Consider the following 22,073-nt stretch of genomic DNA (forward strand, 5'->3'; position numbering starts at 1 on the left):
AAAAAAAACACTTTTATGAGTGGTGGCTTAGGATAAGATAAAGAGACTCTCTTAATGAATTACCATATTCACATATATTTGCATATGTGCCTAATCAGCCTAGTGGCACAGTTGGTTTCACCATTGATAGGACCGACCATCATGTTAGACACAAACTATAGTTTGAGTGATTTAAAAACACTGCCACCTCCACTGGGGGGTCTGAGAAGACATGGAAAGAGGTGATTATAATGCATGTTGCTGAGAGGTATTTGAGAAAGGAGGTCCTGGATCTGAAGTTGCTGAGTGAGGTCCCTGTTGTCTCTCCTTGTGGATTTCCATGACCTCATTGCCGTCTCCCACGCAGGATGGCACGTATGGGCTGAACTGTGCGGAACGCTGTGACTGCAGCCATGCGGACGGCTGCCACTCCACCACGGGCCACTGTCGCTGCCTCCCTGGATGGTCAGGTGAGCCCAGGACCACTACTTAAATCGGGAAACATACCAGTTAACACCTGGCGTTCTTCCTTGCTACTTTGCAGAAATGCACACAGGTTAACTTTTTAGAGAAGAAAAAAGAGTAAAGCCTCCAGTAAACTGCCATGTTTTTACCCAAGAAGGACAAATTAATCTGTTATCTGGGAATGACTTCTTTTTTTTATAAATGTTTTATTTTTGGGAGAGAAAGAGAGAGAGGAGGGGGAGGGGCAGGAAAAGATGGCGACAGAGGATCCGAAGCAGGCTTCAGGCTCTGTGCTGACCGCAGAGAGCCCAACACGGGGCTCAAACTCCCAAACCATGAGATCATGACCTGAGCTGAACTCAGACGCTTAACCGACTGAGCCACGCAGGCACCCCGAATGAATTCTTGTTGAAACATAGAGGAGCAGTTCTCTTGAGCCTCAATGGAAGATCCAACTGTCACAATTTAGACCAGCAAGAGGGGGAAAATGTTTTTTGCTATGAAGGGTTTACCAAGGCTTCTGTGGTATTTTTGAGCCTTGAGGAAGGATTATTGAAATCAACCACAAGAATATAACTAAGTTCACCTTGGTGAGGCAAAAGTGTTAAATATTAATATTAATGTGGTTAATATGCAAGTATTAAAATATTCATTGCTAGACACAAAAGCTTTAAAACTATTTCTTATGACAATACTAAGTCATAAAAATTCCTTATACTATTGAGTGCCAGTTTTGTAACCACAAGGTCGAAGTTTCTCCTTATTAATATGGCTTCATGGTTCCAGCCAGGAAGTTTATCAAACTAATGATGGTGTTGGAAGAAGAAGAATGTTTTTGCTCATGATCAACAGACTTGGGAGAGGGTACTAAATGTCCAAGCAAACCGAGATCCTGCTTTTCTGTTTCTTCCATCAAGTCAAGCCTATTTTGTAAAACAAAAATGAAAACAAAACTCTAAAATATGAATAGAATTTTAAAAGCTTATCTAGCAAAATTACAAATGGGAGTGCACCAAGAAAAGTGTTGAATGTTGGGGTGAATGGACTGGGTATATTTGTGAGCATTTCTTCTGAAAGTAAAATAAAATGTTGATTGCTAATGTGACAGTGGAGAGTGAAGTACTGGGTAACTGGGGACCAGAGGTAGGTAAGTGAACCAAAACTCTCTTTTAAAATTCTCACTCGAAGTCGTGTGTGTGTGTGTGTGTGTGTGTGTGTGTGTGTGTGTGTGTGTATCTATATGTGTTGTACTTGTATCTAAATATATTGGTGTCTGGGGCGCCTGGTTGGCTCAGTCGGTTGAGCGTCCTACTTTGGCTCAGGTCATGATCTCACAGTTCGTGGGTTCGAGCCCTGCATCAGGCTCTGTGCTGACAGCTAGCTCAGAGCCTGGGGCCTGTTTCAGATTCTGTGTCTCTCTCTCTCTGACCCTCCCCTGCTCTTACGCTGTCTCTCTCTCTCTCTCTCTCTCAGAAATAAATAAAACATTAAAAAAAATTTTTAAGTTTAAGTTGAAAACATTAAAAAAGAAAATTTTAAAAAAGCAAATAAATATATTTGTGTCTATATTTAGAGAAGAGAGGGAGATTTGTGGGGCAGAACTGTCTCCCTATTGGTGATGCTTCAGTACTTTCCAACATAGTTTTTTAACTTCTCTGCTAAAAGAGAAATTGGTAGTCATATGCCAGGTGTCCTCATTAGTGATGGTTCATGTTTTGAGAAGGAGGAGTGTCTTATGCCTCGATACCAGAGATGTGACATTTAGAAATTATGGAGTTAGAAGGGTCTTACCTTTTAGCAAAAATGCATAAAAGGAGGAACAGAAAAATAACAAGTAGTCCTTATTGAATGGTTTACTGCAGGCTCACAGCAGCTCTGTGAGGTAGGAAATATGTTTCTGTCCTTTTACAGACAAAGAAACTGAGGCACCAAGAAGCTGAGTGGCTTGATCAAGGCTGCAGGGGCAGTAAATGTGAGAGAGGGGATTTGCACCATTGCTCCCCCACTGCCTCTCCAGCTCTCTTAATTACTGAGCCCTCTGATATACACAGACTTCTTCCAGAAAGTTCTGGGCACGGGGCAGTTAGGCTGAGATTAATTCAGAGCCTGGATGAGAACTTCTGAAAATTTTATGACAGGACCTGGTGATAAATGCTGATAAGCAGCAACCTCTTTCTGTGTGTGTGTGTGTGTGTGTGTGTGTGTGTGTGTGTGTGTACATAGGGAGAGAGAGAAGATGTATATATGAAGAGGTTGCTATTTATTACCTCTATATACATATAGGGAGAGAGAGAGAGGGAGGCAGAGGCAGAGACAGAAAGATATACCGTAGACTTCACCTATTTAAATTGTATAATTCAGTGGTTTTTCATATATTCAAAGAGTTGTACAACCATCATCATGATCATTTTTAGATTTTTGTCAGTTCTTAAAGAAACCCCATTGATACTTATTAGAAGTCATTCTCCATTTACCCCCAACTCACCACTAGACAACCTGTCCCCCTTCTCTACATCCTGGGAGACCACTGATTTTCTGTCTCTATAGGTTTGCCTTTTCTGCTATTGTATGGATTCATGCAATATGTGGTCTTTGGTGACTGGCTTCCCTCTCTTGGCTGTTTTCAAGGTTCATTAATTTTGGAACAGATATCATTCTTTCATTCCTTTTGAGTGCTGGCTAATAGTCCATGGTACGGGTAGACCACATTTTATTTGCACATTCATAAGTGATGGACATTTGGGTTTTTCCACTGTCTGGCTCTTTTGGATAATGCTGTTATGAACGTAGTACAAGTTTTGTGTGGATGTGTTTAGAGTTGGTATATATTTAGGGGTCAGATTGCTGGGTTGTGTGATAATGCTAAGTTAAACTTTTGAGGAATTGCTACATTGGTTTTCAAAGAAGCTGCACTATTTTACCTTCCCACCAGTAATGTAAGAGGCTTCTGTATACTCACCAAAACATTTTATTATCTGTCTTTTTGATTATAGCCATCCGAGTGCCGTGAAATGTTATTTCGTTGAGTTTTTGATTTGCATTTTCCTAATAAGTGATGATGTTAAGCATCTTTGGATTTCGTTTTGGCCACCTGTATATCATATTTGTAAAAGTGTCTATTCAGATCCTTTGCTTATTTTTTAATTGGGTCATTTGTCTTTTTGTAACTGAGTTGTAATATTTCTTTATATATTTTATCTGCATATTTCCCATCAGATTTGCAATTATTTCCTCTCATTCTGCATGTTACTTTTTCACTTTCTTCATGGTGTCTGTTTCCATAGAAAAGTTTTTATTTGATGATGTTCAGCTTGTTTGTTTTTTTCTTTTGTTGCTTGTGCTTTTGGTGTCAAATGTAAGAAATAATCATCTAGTCCAGGTCACAAAGATTTGTGCCTGTGTATAAACATTTCAGAGCTTTAGCTTTTACATTTAGGTCTTTGATCCATTTTGAGTTTGTTTGTATATATGGCTTGAGGTAAGGGCTGAACCTCCTCCTTTTGCTTCCTGATGTCTAATTGTTCCAGCATTGTGTATTGAGAAGATCATTCTTCTTCTGCTTCACCCTCACCATCTTGATACCCTTATCAAACATCAGTATTTATGTCTGGACTCTCACTTCTATTCCATTGATACATATGTCTATCCTTCTGCCAGTACCATGTTGTTTTGATTATTATAACTTTGTAGAAAGTTTCAAAATGCGGGAAGTGTGAGTCCTCCAACTTTGGCCTTCTTTTTCAAGATTGCGTTGGGCTATGCTGGGTCCTTTGAACTTCTCTATGAATTTTAGGGCCAGCATGTCAATTCCTGTGGAGGAACAAGGTTGATTTAATGAAGACTGAGTTTATAGATCAATGTGAGGAGTATTACCAACTTGACAGTACATATCTTCACATCCTTGAACAGAGAGTGTCGCCAGTAACCTCTTCACCGGCGTTTCTCAGTCCTTTGGAATTTGTTGAGAGCTACTGTGGCTTCTGACGGGAGTAAACTGAGATGAACTGTCATAGGCCTGATTTGTAGTGTCTGGGAGCCACCTTGGAAAACAGACCAAGGCTGGCATAATTGACTTTTTCTGTCAGAAGGAGTTACCCACAGACCCAAGGACTCCCTCACCTTCTAGTTTCTCCTTGACTTGCAAAAGCTAAGATAACTCTGACTTCACAGTGTGAAATCCCACCTCCCCATGTTTCTGTGGAGCTTCACTTACTCAGTGCTACAACTACATTGCTCTAGGGAATAAACCAGATTTTGTGACTTCCCTAGGGTTCTTGACATTCTCCAATAGAATGACCAGTACCAAGTTCTCTGTGACCACAATGAGGTCACGTAGCATTTTGAACCCCCTGGCAAATTCAGACCTTTTCTAACAGAGAGGTCCCGTCATCTGGTTTGGACCATGCTCCACCAAATACACTTTTGTTTTATGACTGTAGAGGAAGAGTGAGGTGTTCCTGAACACACCGGTCCCTGCTCAAGTATCTACCTGCTTTGATGATTTAGAGCCAGACTGTGAAAGGCATACTCTAGTCTATATGAAAAAAGCAGGAGATATGATTTGGCCTGAAGCCAGCCAGAAAATGTGTTTGTTACATTCCACAGTCTGGGTCATGGGGTAAGACAAATGATCCCATCTGGCCTTAGACCTATGGAGCTCCTGTGGGAATGCAGCGACGTTGTCACACAGCATAATCTTGTAATACTCTGTCCATCTGTGGCTGGTTGCCCCACTGTCTCTTTGCCTCATGGCCCCAGTGTCTCATTTCTCTGGATCTTCTGTGTAAGTTGTTGATCCGTGAGGATCTATGACTGCTCTGAGACTTTTTTTTTAAAGAGAAGTCATCCCACATATTCCCAAAACACATTCGTATAAGCAAACGTACATAGGGGAAAAGAAGGTTACTCAGACTCTGGAAAGCACCCTCCAGTTACACCAAGAATTGCTTTATTTTCCCAAAGGGAAGGAAGAGTAGACTCTGTGTTATTTACATAGAATACCATTTCTAGGTAGACCCAGAATTATTTTCTCAACAAACGTGCTTTTGAGTAAGTACCTCAAAAGAATGTTTCTGAACATAAAGAATGCCTTGCTTTTCATTTGGATTCCAGATGCAGGGTGAGATAAACAACATGAGCCTAGGTAAGTAAATGATTCAGGTTCCTCTTCTCCCTGTTGCCAAGATTGCTTTAGATGTGATATTGAGTCACTGGACAAGGCAGTCATGTGTGGATTAATAGTGGGGCTTCAATGCAGTTAACACAGGGACCTAGGGTCTTCCCCTGACCAAGTCAAGAAGAAGACAAAGTCACCAACAGTGCCTGGGTCACTGAGGACATCGTGGGGAGTTGCTCATCAGTCCTCTGTGTTTCAAGCCAGAGATAAGGCTTTCGAGAGCTTTATCCCTCTTTCTGAAGAAACTGACACACCTAAATTGAGGAAATAAGATGTTAACCTAAGGAAATCTACTTGCCTTCTCGCAGTAGGGTCCATCCACCAATCCTCATGACTTTGCCCTCATTTTTAATGTTTGATTGGCTTTTTCTCTTAAAGGAACTCACACTCTATCATTGATATTTCCATTTTACCTGGTTATAAAAAAAGGTTTTCAAGAATGTACTGCCATACAGATTACCCAAAGCAAAAGCTGCATCTGACATCCCACATACTATTTCCAAGAGAAATGTACCATTAAAAAAAGAAAAGCACTTTTGTTATGTGTAGTTATTTAAAACCTTAATATATGGATATTTTTATCCCATTGACTACTTTACCAAAAAGAGGGAGATTGTAGTAAAAAAAAAAATGGGGAAAATGAAACACTATCCAAAACATGGGCTGTGTCCTGGGCTCCTTCTCCCATACCTCTACACACACACACACACACACACACACACACACACACACACACACTGCTATAAAGTGAGATTGGCTTTTCAAATAATTATTCTCAAGTTCCAGATGTCAATGAAATGTAATTAGTTGTGTGTGTGTGTGTGTGTGTGTATATGTTTATATAGTTCCAGAGTAGTAAAGTAATACGCTTTATAAAGTATTTTCCTTTCTGCACCGACTTCAGTCAGCCAGAACACCTCTTTCCTGAGTATTATAGCCAATCAAGATTTCGTTCCAGCTCTGTGGGAACATATGCTGTCCCCAGCCTGGTTCCCATCTCTGGCTAAGATCACTGTCACCTGGGAACTTTTTAACTTGTGTATCCCCTGTCCCCACCTCACACCTACTGAATGACGATCTGGAGGGTGAGTGAGGAGGGCGGAGCCACTGCCAGCCCATAAAACACCTTTTGCACAAATTTGGAGAAGGTTTGGAAATCCTTCAGGATGTAGTTCTTGGCAGGTGGAGGGCAAGTGGGATTTCTGCCCTCACTTAGCCCTGTGGCCAGAGGCTCTTGTGAAGTGTACAGCCTGCACAACCTTACTTCGTGGCCTCATTTGTCATCTCACAAGTGGGGCACCTGGGTGGCCCAGTTGGTTATGCATCCGACTTTTGATCCCACCTCAGGTCTTGAGCTTAGGGTTGTGAGTTCATGCTCTGTGTTGGACTCTGCACTGGGTGTGAAGCCTACTTTAAAAAAAGTTGCACCAGTGGCCCATGCAGTGACAGTTACCAGTCTGTAGAGTGGCCTCTGCCATGCATTTTTACTTTCACTATAGAAGAGGTGAGGGTCCCAGGAAGCATTTCTGTGACAGAAGCCTCATAACCAGTGACAAAAGGCTTAGGGATGCGTTCAAACCGGAAAAAAAAAGTTAAATGCTAAACTAAGAGAAAAGAGATTAAGACTAAGACGCCAGATCAACCTCTAGAAGTTGTGAGAAAGAGAGAGGGACTGGCACCACGTAGGAGGGTGAGGAGGGGCACAGGGAACAGGGAGAGAGGTGGGGTGCTTATCGGAGCCCAGCCAGGAGTGGGGGCATTAGAAAGAGGAAAAATCCTGCAGGCACATTTAGGAGAAGAGTCCAGCTTTAATGCTCTCCCCAGCAAGCACAAGTAGGCACTCTCAGCCCCTCTCCAGGAGGACCACCCCTTCTGTGAGTTTCCCCAAACACTTAAGTTTGACCAGATGAGTCTGTGAACTGCTACGTTAGCTACTGATCTGTCCCAAAGTGATCTCTCCTGTGGCTTTAGTGATGCCTGAGTTATAATAAGTCGGGGGGAGTGGGAACCTACGTTTCTTTATGCAGTGACATAAAAGTGCAAGTTCAAGTGCAAATGAGCTTTAATTAACATGCATGCATCCAATCAAGCAGGGTATTAAAGGGTGGACAGTATTTATCCAGCATTTATGTCTGTCTATGTAGTTTTGTGGGGAGTCCTATAAAAGCAGAATGTAGGGTCTCTGGGCTGAGAGTGGAGAAGGAAGAGGCTTGCCTTCCCCAAAGAAAGGCTGCAGAAAAAAACAGAGCTCCGAGGGCCCTCCATCTACCTACAGTCTGTTCTGTTTACTTTTATCCAGGTCCAGCCTGACGTAGGTCATGCTCTCTGGTGTTTTTGACTTGCAGCTGCAAATGCACACATTGATGATTTGTACGACTTATCAGTACATCTTTTTCAACTTGGTCATCTCTGTAAAGCAGATCCTTTTATAATCCATCTTTAAAAGTCATAGTATCCAAAAGACAGATTTGACTTAACAACCACGTGTTGATGGTCTCCAAGTTGCATGCAGTCATGGTGCTGGGTGCTGGGAGCATGAAGGGGAAGCGTTGCCAGCTCCTGGCCTGCAGAAATTCACGTCCTCTCAGGGCAGACCCTGCGTGGGCAAGGTGGACATGCCTGTGAATAATGTCTCTACACCACCAGTAAGCCTGCACTTAGTTAGCGAGAGGATTTAGAAAAACAGAAAAAGTGTTATGACTCTATACTGTGGCTCTCCTCTTCTATAGTCATGAAGCCCAATTATTATTAACAAATCTCTATCTTCCCTCTAATAGATGTTTAATAGCTTGTTGCTCAGGAACCAGACATCGAATTGAAACATGTCCCTCGCTCACTAATGCCCCAAAGAGTGCAGCAGTACTGGCCTCAGGAATACGCACAATTAGCAAGACGAGGCGTTTGGGTTCTATCTCTGAGAGGGAGAAGTAATGACACCCCAGATGATTTATTTTACCGCATTCATGCAATCACAAATGCCTAGTGAATGCTGGTTTCACACTGAGGCTGCTGGCATAATGCATCAGGCATGAAATGCACGAACATTTCTTTAGAGCTGCTTAGCTGAAGTTTATCACGATCATTCAGCCATTGCCTAGCAACTTGGGAAGGCTATCAAAGAGTTCTTTGTCCTCATTCCTGGCAAAAACAGTCCCTCACAGATCGCCTTATCAGCATTAGAACGTTTATCAGGGGAAAAAATGCTTCCATTGAAGTGGAGATCTTTGCAAATTTAAAGATCCCCCCTTCCCATTTTGTCCCCTCTTCCAAATGCGTTAGGGAGTTGTTTCCTGAAGTAATTCCTATTAGAGCCTGTATCTCTTCTTTGATAAACATCCCAAAAGAATTTCCTCAAGGTGCCTCCATAATTCTTTGATTGCCTTGTAATCTGGGCTTGCATTAAAAACCACAGACCTGAGCTGATGAAGGTATATCTTCTCAAAAATCAGCAAGCCGGACATTGCCATCACCTTCAGTGGGAAAGGTCACCACTTTAGGCATACAAAATATAAATATGCTGTGTTTACTGGTCTGCACGTGCCTCTCATCACTTGTTTAGAGAAAGAAAGAATTATATGGTTGCTCCTCCCAGCTGGAAATGGTTCTGAATATCATGTTGGAAAGAGAGACTTTGCTTCTTGATTCATTCAACAAATCTTTAACAACCTCCATGTGCTGGACACTGTGGTGAACAAAAACACCCACCATCTCTTTTTTCTGGAGCTGCTAGAATTCATTCATTTCCCTGTGCAGACTATAGGGCCGGGAGGAGCCAGTGCAGGCATAGATCTTTCATCTCCATTCTCTCATGCATTTCTGTGGGATATATTCTCCCCTGACTCCCAACTGCCCATTGACTTAGTTTAAAACCTTGTCATGTTTATGTGTTTATTTTACCTGGATAACCCCAGACGGCCACCTGACAGTCTTGTTTCTTCCAGACTCGTCATCCTCAAACTGTCTTCTGCCCTCCTGCAAACCACGAATTCAGTTATGTGCTTCTCCTGCTTAATTGTCCATTTGGTCCTTGTCAACCCCAAGGGGGAAGCTCACGCTCCACAGTGTGGTGTTCTTGGCTTTGTGTATGTGACCACCGCCTGGCTGCCCCAATACCTCTCCTGTTCGTCCCACCCAAGTTTCAGCTGCCTCAATTTCCACACGCTTCTTTGGGCTTCTGAGCCTTGCACCCACCATTCCATTAGCTTCGAACCCTTCTCCACCTTCACAAGCTCTCTCCTTTTCTGACTGTGATCCCAAGGCAGATTTATGTGTGTCTGTTCTGGAGCCATTATCATTCTAGAGTTGAAGTTCTTTATTAGAGATCTTATCATCAGCAAGCCAAGAGCCAATGGATCCCTTGAGTGTTGATTAAGTTGAATTCTCTTGTCTGTCTGTGATGCAAAAGGAAACAGAAAAATGTCTTGTAGGACTCCAGCAAAGTTTGCAAAGATCGGGATGAGATCAATGGGAATAATTCAGGAATAACACACACACACACACACACACACACACACACACACACACACACACAGGTTAAAGCAAACTTATAATTCCCTATCCTGAAAAAAGTTTTACTGAAGGGTTAGCCTTACATAGAGGTCACATCAGTAGCCATATACCTAGTGTGACATAGAGAAGCACTTACCCAGGTAACCCTTCTGTGAGCCTCACTGCCTGATATTTCACAATTAGAGATTTATTTCTTGGGCTTCTCACATGTATATTCTCTTAAAATATTAGTATTCTATAGAGAAGGGAACAACTCAACAGTAATCAATTTACCTTACCTTTTCCTGACTATAAGATGAAAGGAAAGATAATAGAAGGGCACAGAGTTCTGATGGGGAGAAGCAGCAATAGGAGAAAATAGGACAGGAAGAGGGAAAAATGCAGCTTCATGCTTTTTTCTAGAATTACCCCCTGAGGCATACTTTATGTTTGTCTACAAATAGATTAGGCATTAATTTCTGAAAAATGATGACTCATTTTACTGTTGACAGAGAAAAAAAAAAGCGAGTGAATTTTTAGAGGAAGTTTGTCATAGAATTACCATAACTTACTTTCAAAGGAAAGAATTATTTGCAATCCTGAAATAAAAGATTTTTAAAAGTAAGCTTGGTTCTGCTATAATATGCTTCTATGATTAGAGACAGAAGATTTGATAGATGATCTCTAAAATTCCCTGCGATTCTCTGGAAATGAAATCACGGGTAAATCATATGAAACAAGTGTATCATTGTAATGGATCTCCTTGCTATATCGTGGGCCTTGTTACTCTATGAAAATTACCTCGATAAAGTTGATTATGACAGATGGCTATGCTATCCAGCTGGATAAACCTATTAGGGAAGAGGACTCAGATATGAAATAAAGGATCACTTTATTCATATTTGTCAGTCTGCGCTGGGGTCAGTTTTCTTAACATGCTCTGATTGAGAATGTGCTAAGTCACATATAAATTATGATACTCTATAATGTAAAAAAGCAGCAGATAATGTTGACCTAAAGTGTACTCCATTCTGACTTAGCTGCATTAACTCAATGTGATGGAGAGATTTGGCAAGTAGCTGAGGAACCAAATCACCATAAAAGCTAAAACCCCCGTTCCTCAAGCTCCCACCTCACAAAAATGTGCCAAAAATGAGGACTAATTTTCAGGATGATTCTCAGCTTCCACTTCTCCAAAGTCCTTACTGGGATTTGCATGGGTGGCTCCAGACCAAAATGGCCAGATTTGTCTGAATATCTGTCAGGCAAGAGTCTCCATCTTAGCTGCCATTACATAAGCCCTAGCCCCTGGTCAGAGCTCAGGACCTGAAATTTGAAAAGAGAGTGAAGCCTGTAACAGATTACCCTTGTTGGTACTTCCTGGAAGTTCACAAAACAAACTTTTAAGTGGTTTACTCCTTTAATAAACGCTCTGCCTCATGTGCTGTGAGCCCAAACACCAGACACAACTCTCTAGCTGGTGAATCACATTTGGTAAGCATAGCATTTTGTAACTCTGCCTCAGCTTTTCAAAAGAGATTTGAAAAGAAAAAGAAAAGATAGGATGTGTCTGAACTCAAGAAACAAAAATGACAGGAGGCCAAAATTCCATATTTTATTCTATAGGGAAGATACTTAAACCCCAATCTGCTTCCAACAGGTCTGATCTCCTTCTTCAGCCCACAGTGCAAGCTAAAATAATAGTCTTTTGTTGGTTCAATCTAGGCACAATGAAGTCTGTAAGCTTTCATGCCTACTTAACAGCCTTTACCATGTGGGGGATTTTCAGAAGGGGGAGCACGGGAAAAGTCAAAAGTGGAGTTATGGCTCAGCAGAAATGACGGTACCGGTTAGCGATGTTCATCTTATGGTTTGGGGCTGCCTCTGTTTTAAGGTTTGGGCCACGGTAATTTTTCTTCTCATCAGTTGCGAAGCAAAAACTGTAATACAAAACACGGCTTTCTCAGCCTCCTTGGTGCCGGGTGGTGACAGCATTCTGGAATCCCTAAGTGCGTGCGTGCTTGTTCTTAACTGCGTTTTCACTTGGTCTGAAGCCAGTAGTCGCCAGCTCACTACTAATTATAACTCATTGCTTCTCAATGCAAAGAGCAGGTCTTTGAGTCGTGGGGGGGCGGGAGAGGGGTGGTAATCCTGACTTACGAGAAAGAGGCTCCTCTTGTATTTCAGATACAAACTTCCCAAAGAGTCTTCTATTTACCTCAAATAAAACCTGGTTTTATTTTTATTTTTGTGACTCTGCTTTTCCTCTTGTGTTTTCCTTAGGCATTTGTTCATTCATGAGCAACTCTAGAGTGTCTGTCTCTGGGGTGAGAGCTAAACACCTACATATAGTATCCTAATAATCAATAACTTAGACAACAGCTGTAAATAAGATCAGTTGTGATATTCTGCCCTTGCCTGCCCAGTGCCAGATTAAATTCTTAAAGAGGAATTTAGTGGCCCAGATTAGCGTATCTTTCCATCCTGTACAATGTAGCATCGACATGTTTTTTCTTTATTTCTTTTTTAAATTTTTAAATGTTTATTTTTGAGAGAGAGAGAGAGAGAGAAGGAGCTGGGGAGGGGCAGAGAGAGAGGGAGGCACAAAATCCAAAGCAGGCTCCAAGGTCCGAGCTGTCAGCACAAAGCCCAGCGTGGGGCTCAAAGCCACAAACCCCGAGCTCATGCCCTGATCCGAAGTCAGACACTCAACCAACTGAGCCACCCAGGCACCCCTATCATCAAAGTGTTTTTAAGATGGTGTTTGCTCCCGGGGGAGAGTTTTCTTTACGTAAAACAATTTAACCACTTTTTACTTGTCTTTTCTTTTTTACAGCTTTGTTTGCTTTTCTGTAAAGATAAAGGATGGGGGAAGAAGGAAGTTGCTTAGGGCTTGCTGATAAAAGTATTTTTGATAAATTTTGCCTTTAATAGACAGAGCCCTTGGGCTTCCCATTTGCTTTGTCCTTCTAAAAAAGAAAAATCACTAACTTGACATTAAATTATGTATATATAAAAAAGAAAAATCAGTATAACAAAGGTGTTTTATTCTTGCTCTTTTAAGACTTGGTAGAAAATGTCCTGGGATTTTTAATGTTATGATGATACGATACATGATTACCCAGCATATGATGATGTACTGATGTCTGTAAGTGAATTCTGTAAGTGAACCTTATGCCCTCCCGCTCGTGGATAACCCAACTCGATACCGTGGCCTTCCTCTTCCTCTCCCTCCTCCTCATCTGAGACTTTGTGTCCCAGAGGCGCCAGCCCCCACTGCCTCTTACTCAGCCTTGCCCGTGTGCGTTATTTCAGGTGTCCACTGTGACAGCGTGTGTGCGGAGGGCCGCTGGGGCCCCAACTGCTCTCTGCCCTGCTACTGCAAAAACGGGGCTTCATGCTCCCCGGATGATGGCATCTGTGAGTGTGCACCGGGGTTCCGAGGCACCACGTGTCAGAGAAGTAAGTGTCTCGTTAGGTGGAAATGTCTGCCTTCCCTGCTCAGTTACCACGTGCAGATTTATTGTCTCTGTCCCGCACCTCAGTTCCTGGTGCTGTTCTGTTGCAGTGGAGTGGGGAGGAGACTCTAATAGGTCTTCCCGTCGCTTGGGGAGCTGTCCTTGATAGCACTGCCCGAGAGCTTTATTCGTTTCAACCTTCAGGACGAGCCTAACAGATGGGGCTTTAGCCTTTCCTTCCCCATAATGATTTCAATGCCTCATTGGCATCATCGTCAGGATATGTTTCTTGATCCTGCCTTAAATCTTGCAAATGGTGTTCCAGAAATCCATTGACCTGTAAATATTTGATTCAGCAATTTTGGCATTGGCCTTACCTCAATTACCAGAAGTCAACATCAGCCAAGCCTTGCGGCAAGTCATACGTCTTGCTAGTAGTCTCACAGCCAGTGCTGTGGGGGAAATGGAATTGCAGAGTTAAAAATGGGGGCTGTTGACATTGGTTAATGGGATTTTTAAGAGAAAAAGGGATCCATAAGATTTTACTAAATCTTTTAGTAAATGTAATCAAGAAAAGAATATATGGCTCTAAGATACATTATCCTAATTTTTAGATTACTTTTTTTTTTTCAGTAAAAGCTGTATGCATTTGTCCAAGTAATATCTTGAGAACCTAATTATGTAGCATTTTGCTTGCTCACTTCTCAATCATAGTCATTAATCTGGACCATGCTGAGGAGGAACAATCTTTTAATTCTGACCATAGATCTATTTATTGCCAGTAATGACTCTTAAAGAAAAAAGGATCAAGACATGGCTTTAGAGTATTTATTTGGCCTTATTCGATTTTAGAATTTTATTTCCTTTCGTTTTATTTGTTCAACAAAAATTCTTCAGGCCCCTGTTCTGTGCCGTGCCTCAAGTTAATTGGGACCATAAATGAGAAAATAAAGAGGACTGAGACATTTGCCTGCCCTCCAGCAATTCAGTTTAGTGATTTCTTTTCATTATTAAAGAGTACCCTTCTTCCTTTGGTGCCTGTTTTAGACTTGGAAAATTCTCAGTATCGTTAAATAAAAAAAACTTTTTTTGCCCCAAACTTCCACCTAGATCCCAATGCAGAATTTGAGAGGAAGACGTCTCAGGAAAGATAACTGTCGATTTCCATTCTATTTTCAGTCTGTTCCCCCGGTTTTTATGGGCATCGCTGCAGCCAGACATGTCCGCAGTGTGTGCACAGCAGCGGGCCCTGTCACCACATCACGGGCCTGTGCGACTGTCTGCCTGGCTTCACAGGTGCCCTCTGCAATGAAGGTAACTAAGGCACACAGTGCTTGCGGGAGGTGTGCGGTGATGGGCAGACCCCATGCAGTGTGTTCTCAGGCTTCCTCTCGGGCTTCACCGAGGACATGTTTTCAGCCACCAGCTCTCGATGCCTTCTGGTGTGCCTTTCTGCAGCTTCTGCAGAGATGACGAGGAGCCTTGGAAAAGCGGGCTTGCCTCTGCAGCAGAACCTCTCTGTTCTCTGAGCTGTGCTGCTCTTCGGTTTTAATTGGAAACAGCCTCTCATGAAAAATCAATATAAGGAAGGGTTTGGACTCCCTGAGCGAGAAGCCATGAAGTCAGATTTCTAGAAATGTGATGATGTCTCCTGGTTTGTGATGCCTTAATGAGAATTTTTGGCTTCATGTGTTTCTAAAAATGAGCCCATTCAAGTCAACGGGTGCTGCTGAGTGGAGGCAGCTACTAAACGGGCAGCTGGGCTGCTGGGCTGGTGGCTTTAAAAGCTGTTTTCTGTCCAAGATGCTAGAGTTCCATGCGATGAGATGTAACTGTGCGTTACTGACCTACAACTTATTCACAGTGTGTCCGAGCGGCAGATTTGGGAAAAACTGTGCAGGAGTTTGTACCTGTACCAACAATGGAACCTGTAACCCCATTGACAGATCTTGTCAGTGTTACCCGGGTTGGATTGGCAGCGACTGCTCTCAACGTAAGTCTTAGTTAGGAACAACCATTGATATTCATTGGTTTTCAAATTCTTTATGATTGAAGTAAGAGTGTTGCTATAATCAAGAAATAATATATGTATAATTATAATATGCATTACTCTAATTTTTAAATGGCTTTCCCCCATTGAGAGTTCTATGCAATGTTCCTATGTGAAATCCAAATAATATCTTGGAAAAAACCTAAATGGGTAGCATTTTGCTGATTCACTTTTCACTAACTCTTAATCGGTAAAATGAGGGTATTGGACTCGGGAAATCCATTCTAGGTTTAATTTCAGACCTTGAATGTCAGCTGTCATTTTTCCCTTGTTCTTGGGCAAAATATGCAATTTCAGGAGAATTTTTTTTCTATTTTTTTCTTACTTCAGACTTACTATCTTTATTGAGCCATATTCCCTACTGGGTAACCAAATTGTAGACGGCCCTCCTTTCTTTTCCTCCAGTTTTATTGAGAAGTAATTAGCATGCATCACTGTATACTCTTAAGGTGTATGGCATAATGGTTTGATCTCTTTTTGTTTGGAAATGATCACCTGGTTCTGCTAACATCCATCTTCCCATGTAGATACAGTGGTGATCCTCATTTTAAGCAAGTTTATTCTTTAAAAAATTTTTTTAATGTTTATTTATTTTTGGGAGAGAGAGAGAGACAGAGTGCAAGTTGGGGAGGAGCAGAGAGAGAGGGAGACACAGAATCTGAAGCAGGCTTCAGGCTCTGAGCTGTCAGCACAGAGCCTGACATGGGGCTTGAAACCACGAACTGTGAGATCATGACATGAGCTAAAGTTGGACACTTAAGCATTAGCATAAGTGAAAAGGTTTTTTTTGTGTTTTTTTGCGTGTTTGTTTTTTGTAAATCAAATAATTTTACCCCATAATATTACATTATTTCACAGATACTTTATCTGAAGCTCTTATTGCTCTTAAATGGGCAGTGACCCTCCAATAATTTCCTTTTATTATTTTTTGCTTCATCCCACTAAGAGTTTTCATGAGTAAACCAGTTCTTCTTCTTCTTTTTTTAATGTTTTATTTATTTCTGAGAGAGAGAGAGAGAGAGAGAGAGACAGCGTGAGCAGGGGAGGGTCAGAGAGAGGGGGAGACACAGAATCTGAAACAGGCTCCAGGCTCTGAGCTGTTAGCACAGAGCCCAACATGGAGCTTGAACCCACGAACCATGAGATCGTGACCTGAGCTGAAGTTGGACACTTAACCGACTGAGCCACCCAGGTGCCCTGAGTAAACCACTTCTTAGGTATAATTTAAACAAGTTTCTAGAGACAACTCCGGAGCAGAATGACAAGTGTATGAATTACATGACACCAGATCCCTTAGTTTTTCTTGAGTCCTATCATTTTGCCCATCTTATCTCTGCTTAAATGTCCTCTCCTCAGGGAAGCCTTCCCTGAAGGAGCAGCCTTGGTCATTCATGTCCCCCGTTGCCCTGTTTTATTTTTCCTCGTAGTACTTACTGTTTTTTCATTTGGCTGGCTGGTAGGTTGTTTGGTTTGCCTGCCCGCCTCTCTTGCTAAAATAGAATAAAATCCGGGATTGCAGGTGTCTTGCTCTCCAGGTCTTCTGCAAGGTGAGCAAACATTTCTAATAAAAGTGTAACTTGACAAACGAGCAATGTCTTGCAATTCAAGTAGCGCACGATGCCAAATGTCACACGACCACAACGTAGCCAATGGTTCTTGAAATGCTCCTTCATATACAGGTGCTTTGGACTACAAGCATGTTTCTGGAATGAATTATGCTTGCAAACCAAGGTTTTACTGTATAAGGTTTCAAAGGGTGGTCAGGACCTTGTCTGGTCCTCTGCTGTCTCTTCTGTGTCTACAACAGTGCTGGGCACATAGGAGCTCAATGTGAATCTAGAAACTGGAGATGATTTTTGTGCTGCCTGCCTCGCTCTGCAGGCTGTCCGTGAATACAGTGGCAGTAATGATGGTTGCTGTTGCGGTCAGCACTGCCATCTGGGTATTCGTCAGAATGGGAGCACCGTGCTTTTAGTCCTGATGCACGCCGCTAACCTTCCATTTGCAAGGAGGTGGGCAGGAGGACAGAGGTCCCTCTGCTGGGCGCTGGTCCCCGGGCTCTAACAAAACTCTCCATGTGTGCTGTGGTTTCAGCTTGTCCACCTGCCCACTGGGGCCCAAACTGCATCCACACGTGCAACTGTCACAACGGGGCCTTCTGCAGCGCCTATGATGGGGAATGTAAATGCACTCCTGGCTGGACGGGGCTGTACTGCACTCAGAGTAAGTGACGAGCCTTCCAGGCTCACCAAGGGGAGCCACACCCAAGGGGGACCAAGCCTCGCCCTTTGCATGCACAAGCCAAGCTCACCCAGGGTTCCTGGCATTGGAGTGTTGTTTCATCTCCCCCGGGACCACTAGATGTCCAACTGTCTCTGGGTGGTTATGAGCCGTCACGTTCCAAGTTTTCTGCCTGTATGTCATAGCAGGACACTGAGGTAGTGCGGGGCTGTGTGTGACGGGGTGCCTCACTCTCCTTTGACCAGACCCTGTTTAAATGCACCAAACTCCCTATCATTTATATAAACATGTATCTGTGTACAGATATACATACACGCTTTTGTAGTATGATTCCTTTTTTTAATGTTTTTATTTATTTTTGAGAGAGAGAGCATGTGAGTGGGGTGGGACAGAGAGAGAGGGGCTCCGTGCTGACAGCAGAGAGCCCCATGTGCGGCTTGAACCCACAATCCGTGAGCTCACTTAACTGACTGAGTCACCCAGGTGCCCCTGTGATTCCTTTTATATGAAGATCAAGAACAAATGAATAGCTCTGTTAGGATTATTGATAAGGAAGGTGCATGGAGGGTGATGAAAATGTTGTATATAATTGTTCAAACTGGGGTGAGGATTACATGGATGTACACCCTGTCATTTATTCCAATAGCTCAACGGTGGGGATAAGTGACTGTGACTGGAAAGGTGGCGAAGATGACAAGTGTCGCTCCCCAATGTCACGTGTGCTCCTAGAGAAGAGTGTGTTCCGTGGTTCTCAAACTCGAGTGAGCGTCAGTCACCCAGGTGGCGAGATAAACACAGACGGCTGGCCCTGCTCCCAGACTGTGTGATTCACTGGGTCTGGGGCGGGACCTGCGAATTCACATTGCGGACAACTTTCCGCATGGTGATGCCAGTTTGGGATCATGCTTTAAGAACCACTCATTCTTTTTTCCATTTTATATCCCATAGTGTCCCGACCATTTCTTCTTCTGGGAGGTTTCTACCATCATAGCCTATGATGTGCAAAACTGTCCACAGCTCAGCACGGTCAGGGAAAAAAGATGCTTCCCTATCCTCTTGCTTTCAAATGAGTCAACGAGACAGCAGGGGAAGACACGAATGATGGTTATCAATAATAATATATCATTGTTTTAAGCTGATTTATTTATTTTGAGAAAGAGAGAGAGCACAAGCAGAGGAAGGACAGAGAGAGAGGGAGAGGGAGACCACCAAGCAGCTCCATGCTCCGGGCTGAGCCCGACACCAGGCTCGATCCTATGACTGAGATCATGACTTGAGCCAAAATCGAGAGAGTTGGACGCTTGACCGACTGAGCCCTCATGTGCCCCAATAATATATAATTTATCCTGTTTTAATCTTAATATGTACGTTTAAATCCTAGAAATGAGCTGAGAAAGAAAAGTAGGTCAGAAGTTAGGCAATTCTTGGAGTGCCTGGCTGGCTCAGTCATTAAAGCATGTGACTCTTGATCTCAGAGTCTTCAGTTCAAGCCCAATGTTGGGTGTAGAGATCACTTAAAAACAAAATCTTAAAATAAAAATTAGGTGGGCACCTGGGTAGCTCAGTCAGTTAAGCATTCGACTTCGGCTCAATTCATGATCTTGTGGTTCAAGAGTTCAAGCCCTGCGTGGGGTTCTGTGCTGACAGCTCAGAGTTGGGAGGCCACTTTGGATTCTGTGTCTCCCCCTCTCTCTGCCCCTTCCCTTTTCTCTCTCTCTCTTTCAACAATAAATAAACATTAAAAAATTTTTTAATAAAAAAATTGGGCAACTCTTGTTTAACACTATTTAGAAAACCTAGAGAATAGGTTAAGCAAGTGTTTTGAAACTTTCTGGAGGCAGGTGTAGACCTTGAGCCATTATTCAAAAGGGTGCATTGGTAGGTAGAGAGCTTGTCTCTGGCATATGCTGCTAAGATTGTATATATAGAGAGCCCTTTAGAGAAAATTACTTATATATTATTATTTATCATTGTAAAATTAGGGTCTACTTTAATGAGTGGACCTTTTCAAATGGGCAGAGCATAAGAAAGTGGGAAGAACATGGGGTGTGGAGCCAGACTTGCCGGCATTTATCTCGTGGTCTTGCCAGCCTGCCATTTGCTGGCTATGTGACTTAGGGTGCTCGGGGCTGAGCTCCCAGCTATAGGTAGGAACACCCGTCTCTGTGTCTGTGTTACGGTGAAGATTCAATGAGAGGACGCACGGAAAGCACCTGGCATCGATTAGGTGCTAAATAAATACGTGGCAATGGCAGCTGTTATTGCATGCTGGCATTTGTGCTCTGCTTCTCTTTCTGGGAAGCTGAACTTTTGTTAAAACCTCTATTAGAAAAAGAGAAAATAAAAATCCACATGGGACACTTAGAAATAGCTGTACAAACAGCCTGTATTGAAGTTTGCCTTATGCCAGAGAGCCCACACCCTTGCAGGGCAGCTGCTGGTCCCACACAGGCTTGTGCATGTCCTCAGCCAAGAGATCTGGGTCCAGAAAATTGTACAGAAGTGTTAGGTTTATTACTTTTTAAAAATAAAGTACCTATGAAGTATAGATGTTTTGTGTGTGTGTGTGTGTGTGTGTGTGTGTGTGTGTGTGTGTGTGAGTTTAGCATTCTACTACACATCTTTGGTGAAGGAGATGTAATCTAAGTTAGTGACAGATACAGTGGACAGGGCTAGTCGCAGACTCAGAGACGTTCTGTGCTATAAGTAAAAGCATACGGGTAATTTTAGTACATAATACTCATTTCCGTCCATGGCATTTGGGTTCAGGAGTCTAGCAGTTCGGTGACAGAATGCAAGGAAATGCCCCCATACTTCCGTGGGGCTCGTGGCATGCTTTGTGAGAAGACAGGAGCCTTGTCTCCAGGAGTACCAGTCACGGTGAAAACGGCTCATGAATTAGGACCTCCTTGCAAGAGCCCCATCTTGGGACTTCAAAGAAGCCTTTGTGATAAGCTGAGATCCGCGTTACTGTCTTTATTCGCTCTCCAGCGGCCAAGCATCCTTCAGGTTTAAACACAAACAGTGGGAAACGAGAGCTGTGTTTTTCCCCGGCAGCCTCCTGACTCTGCTGTCTTTCCCTCCTGCACAGGATGTCCTCTGGGGTTTTACGGAAAGGACTGTGCGCTGATATGCCAGTGTCAAAATGGAGCTGACTGTGACCACATCTCCGGGCAGTGTACGTGCCGCACTGGGTTCATGGGGAAGCACTGTGAACAGAGTAAGTATGAGAGTGTGACATGTGTAGGTGGCATTTTCCCCGAGAGTCCGTTTTCCTACATATGTGAACATATTAAGGCAGAACCTGCAACTTTTCAGTTGTTTGAACCGATGGCTGGTCACTTACCAGCACTGTTGACCGTGACCCACCCAGAGACCTGGCCACCTTGGGGTCCTTGCTGGCTGTCTTTTCCCCAAACCTTCTGGGTAAGTAATCAGCACTCTGGGTGGAGGGGGTGTGGCCCCAAGGAGGAAGACAGAATTCAAGTTTTCCATCTGTTCACCCTGGCTCTCTCTAACTCTGCTGCTTATTTTTGGAACGTGGCTGCTCAAAGGCTTTACGAGCCAGTCGGGTTTTCTTCGCGGCAGAGGCAGAGCCGGGTCACACCCTGGAGAGTGCCTTCTCTGGGGCCAGGCTAAGTGCACAAAAGGCAGGTGGGCTCCCAGCGCCCCTGAGGCTGTGTAACGTGGTCCATGCAAACGTCGCCCCCCTTCCGACAACCTTTGCTAGGTAGTACTTTTCTCCGGTTTCCCCTAGCAACTGCGCATCTCGGGCTTTACAGCCTTCCAGACAATATGTTGCCTTCGAATTTTTGTTGTAAAATTCCCATTCTCGAAGAATATGCTCTGTTGGAATTACGCAGCCTTGTTTTACCATTTCCACGCCTACGGCTTTGCGTCCGCAGGGTTATAAGACAGTTCGTTTCAGACCAAGTATTTCAAAGTAGTCTATTGTTCCTTCCCTCTGTGACTTTCATTCAATATTCAGGATGAATAAATAGGGTCTTAGAGCTGTATGGGGCTCACTCTTTTATCAGAGGACAGGAGAGGGGCAGGAGCGTTCTTGCTTACCAGAGGGGGCGCTCATGGCAAGGACGCTTGCAAAGATTACAAGGCTGTGGGAGCACTGTGGCCCAGGAGGCAGGTCAGCATGACAGGACTTTGGCAATAAACCATCGCCTTCCCTCCACCCCAGCAGCCCCTCACAGCACACCCC

The 22,073-nt window shown here is 43.3% G+C and overlaps 1 protein-coding gene across 1 annotated transcript in view; it reads left to right on the plus strand.

Moving 5' to 3' along the window:
• The window catches only part of MEGF10 (multiple EGF like domains 10), a 124,718-nt gene that overhangs the window by 90,153 nt on the left and 12,492 nt on the right, over positions 1 to 22,073 (plus strand). The window contains exons 12-17 of the mRNA XM_077768911.1: positions 347 to 449; positions 13,424 to 13,570; positions 14,746 to 14,880; positions 15,431 to 15,559; positions 17,711 to 17,839; positions 20,949 to 21,077. Coding sequence (XP_077625037.1) covers positions 347 to 449; positions 13,424 to 13,570; positions 14,746 to 14,880; positions 15,431 to 15,559; positions 17,711 to 17,839; positions 20,949 to 21,077 — 772 coding nt within the window. The remainder of the gene's footprint in view (positions 1 to 346; positions 450 to 13,423; positions 13,571 to 14,745; positions 14,881 to 15,430; positions 15,560 to 17,710; positions 17,840 to 20,948; positions 21,078 to 22,073) is intronic.

The sequence above is a fragment of the Crocuta crocuta genome, unplaced genomic scaffold (genome assembly GCF_008692635.1).
Source record: "Crocuta crocuta isolate KB4526 unplaced genomic scaffold, BGI_CrCroc_1.0 scaffold64, whole genome shotgun sequence".
NCBI classification, from domain to species: domain Eukaryota; kingdom Metazoa; phylum Chordata; class Mammalia; order Carnivora; family Hyaenidae; genus Crocuta; species Crocuta crocuta.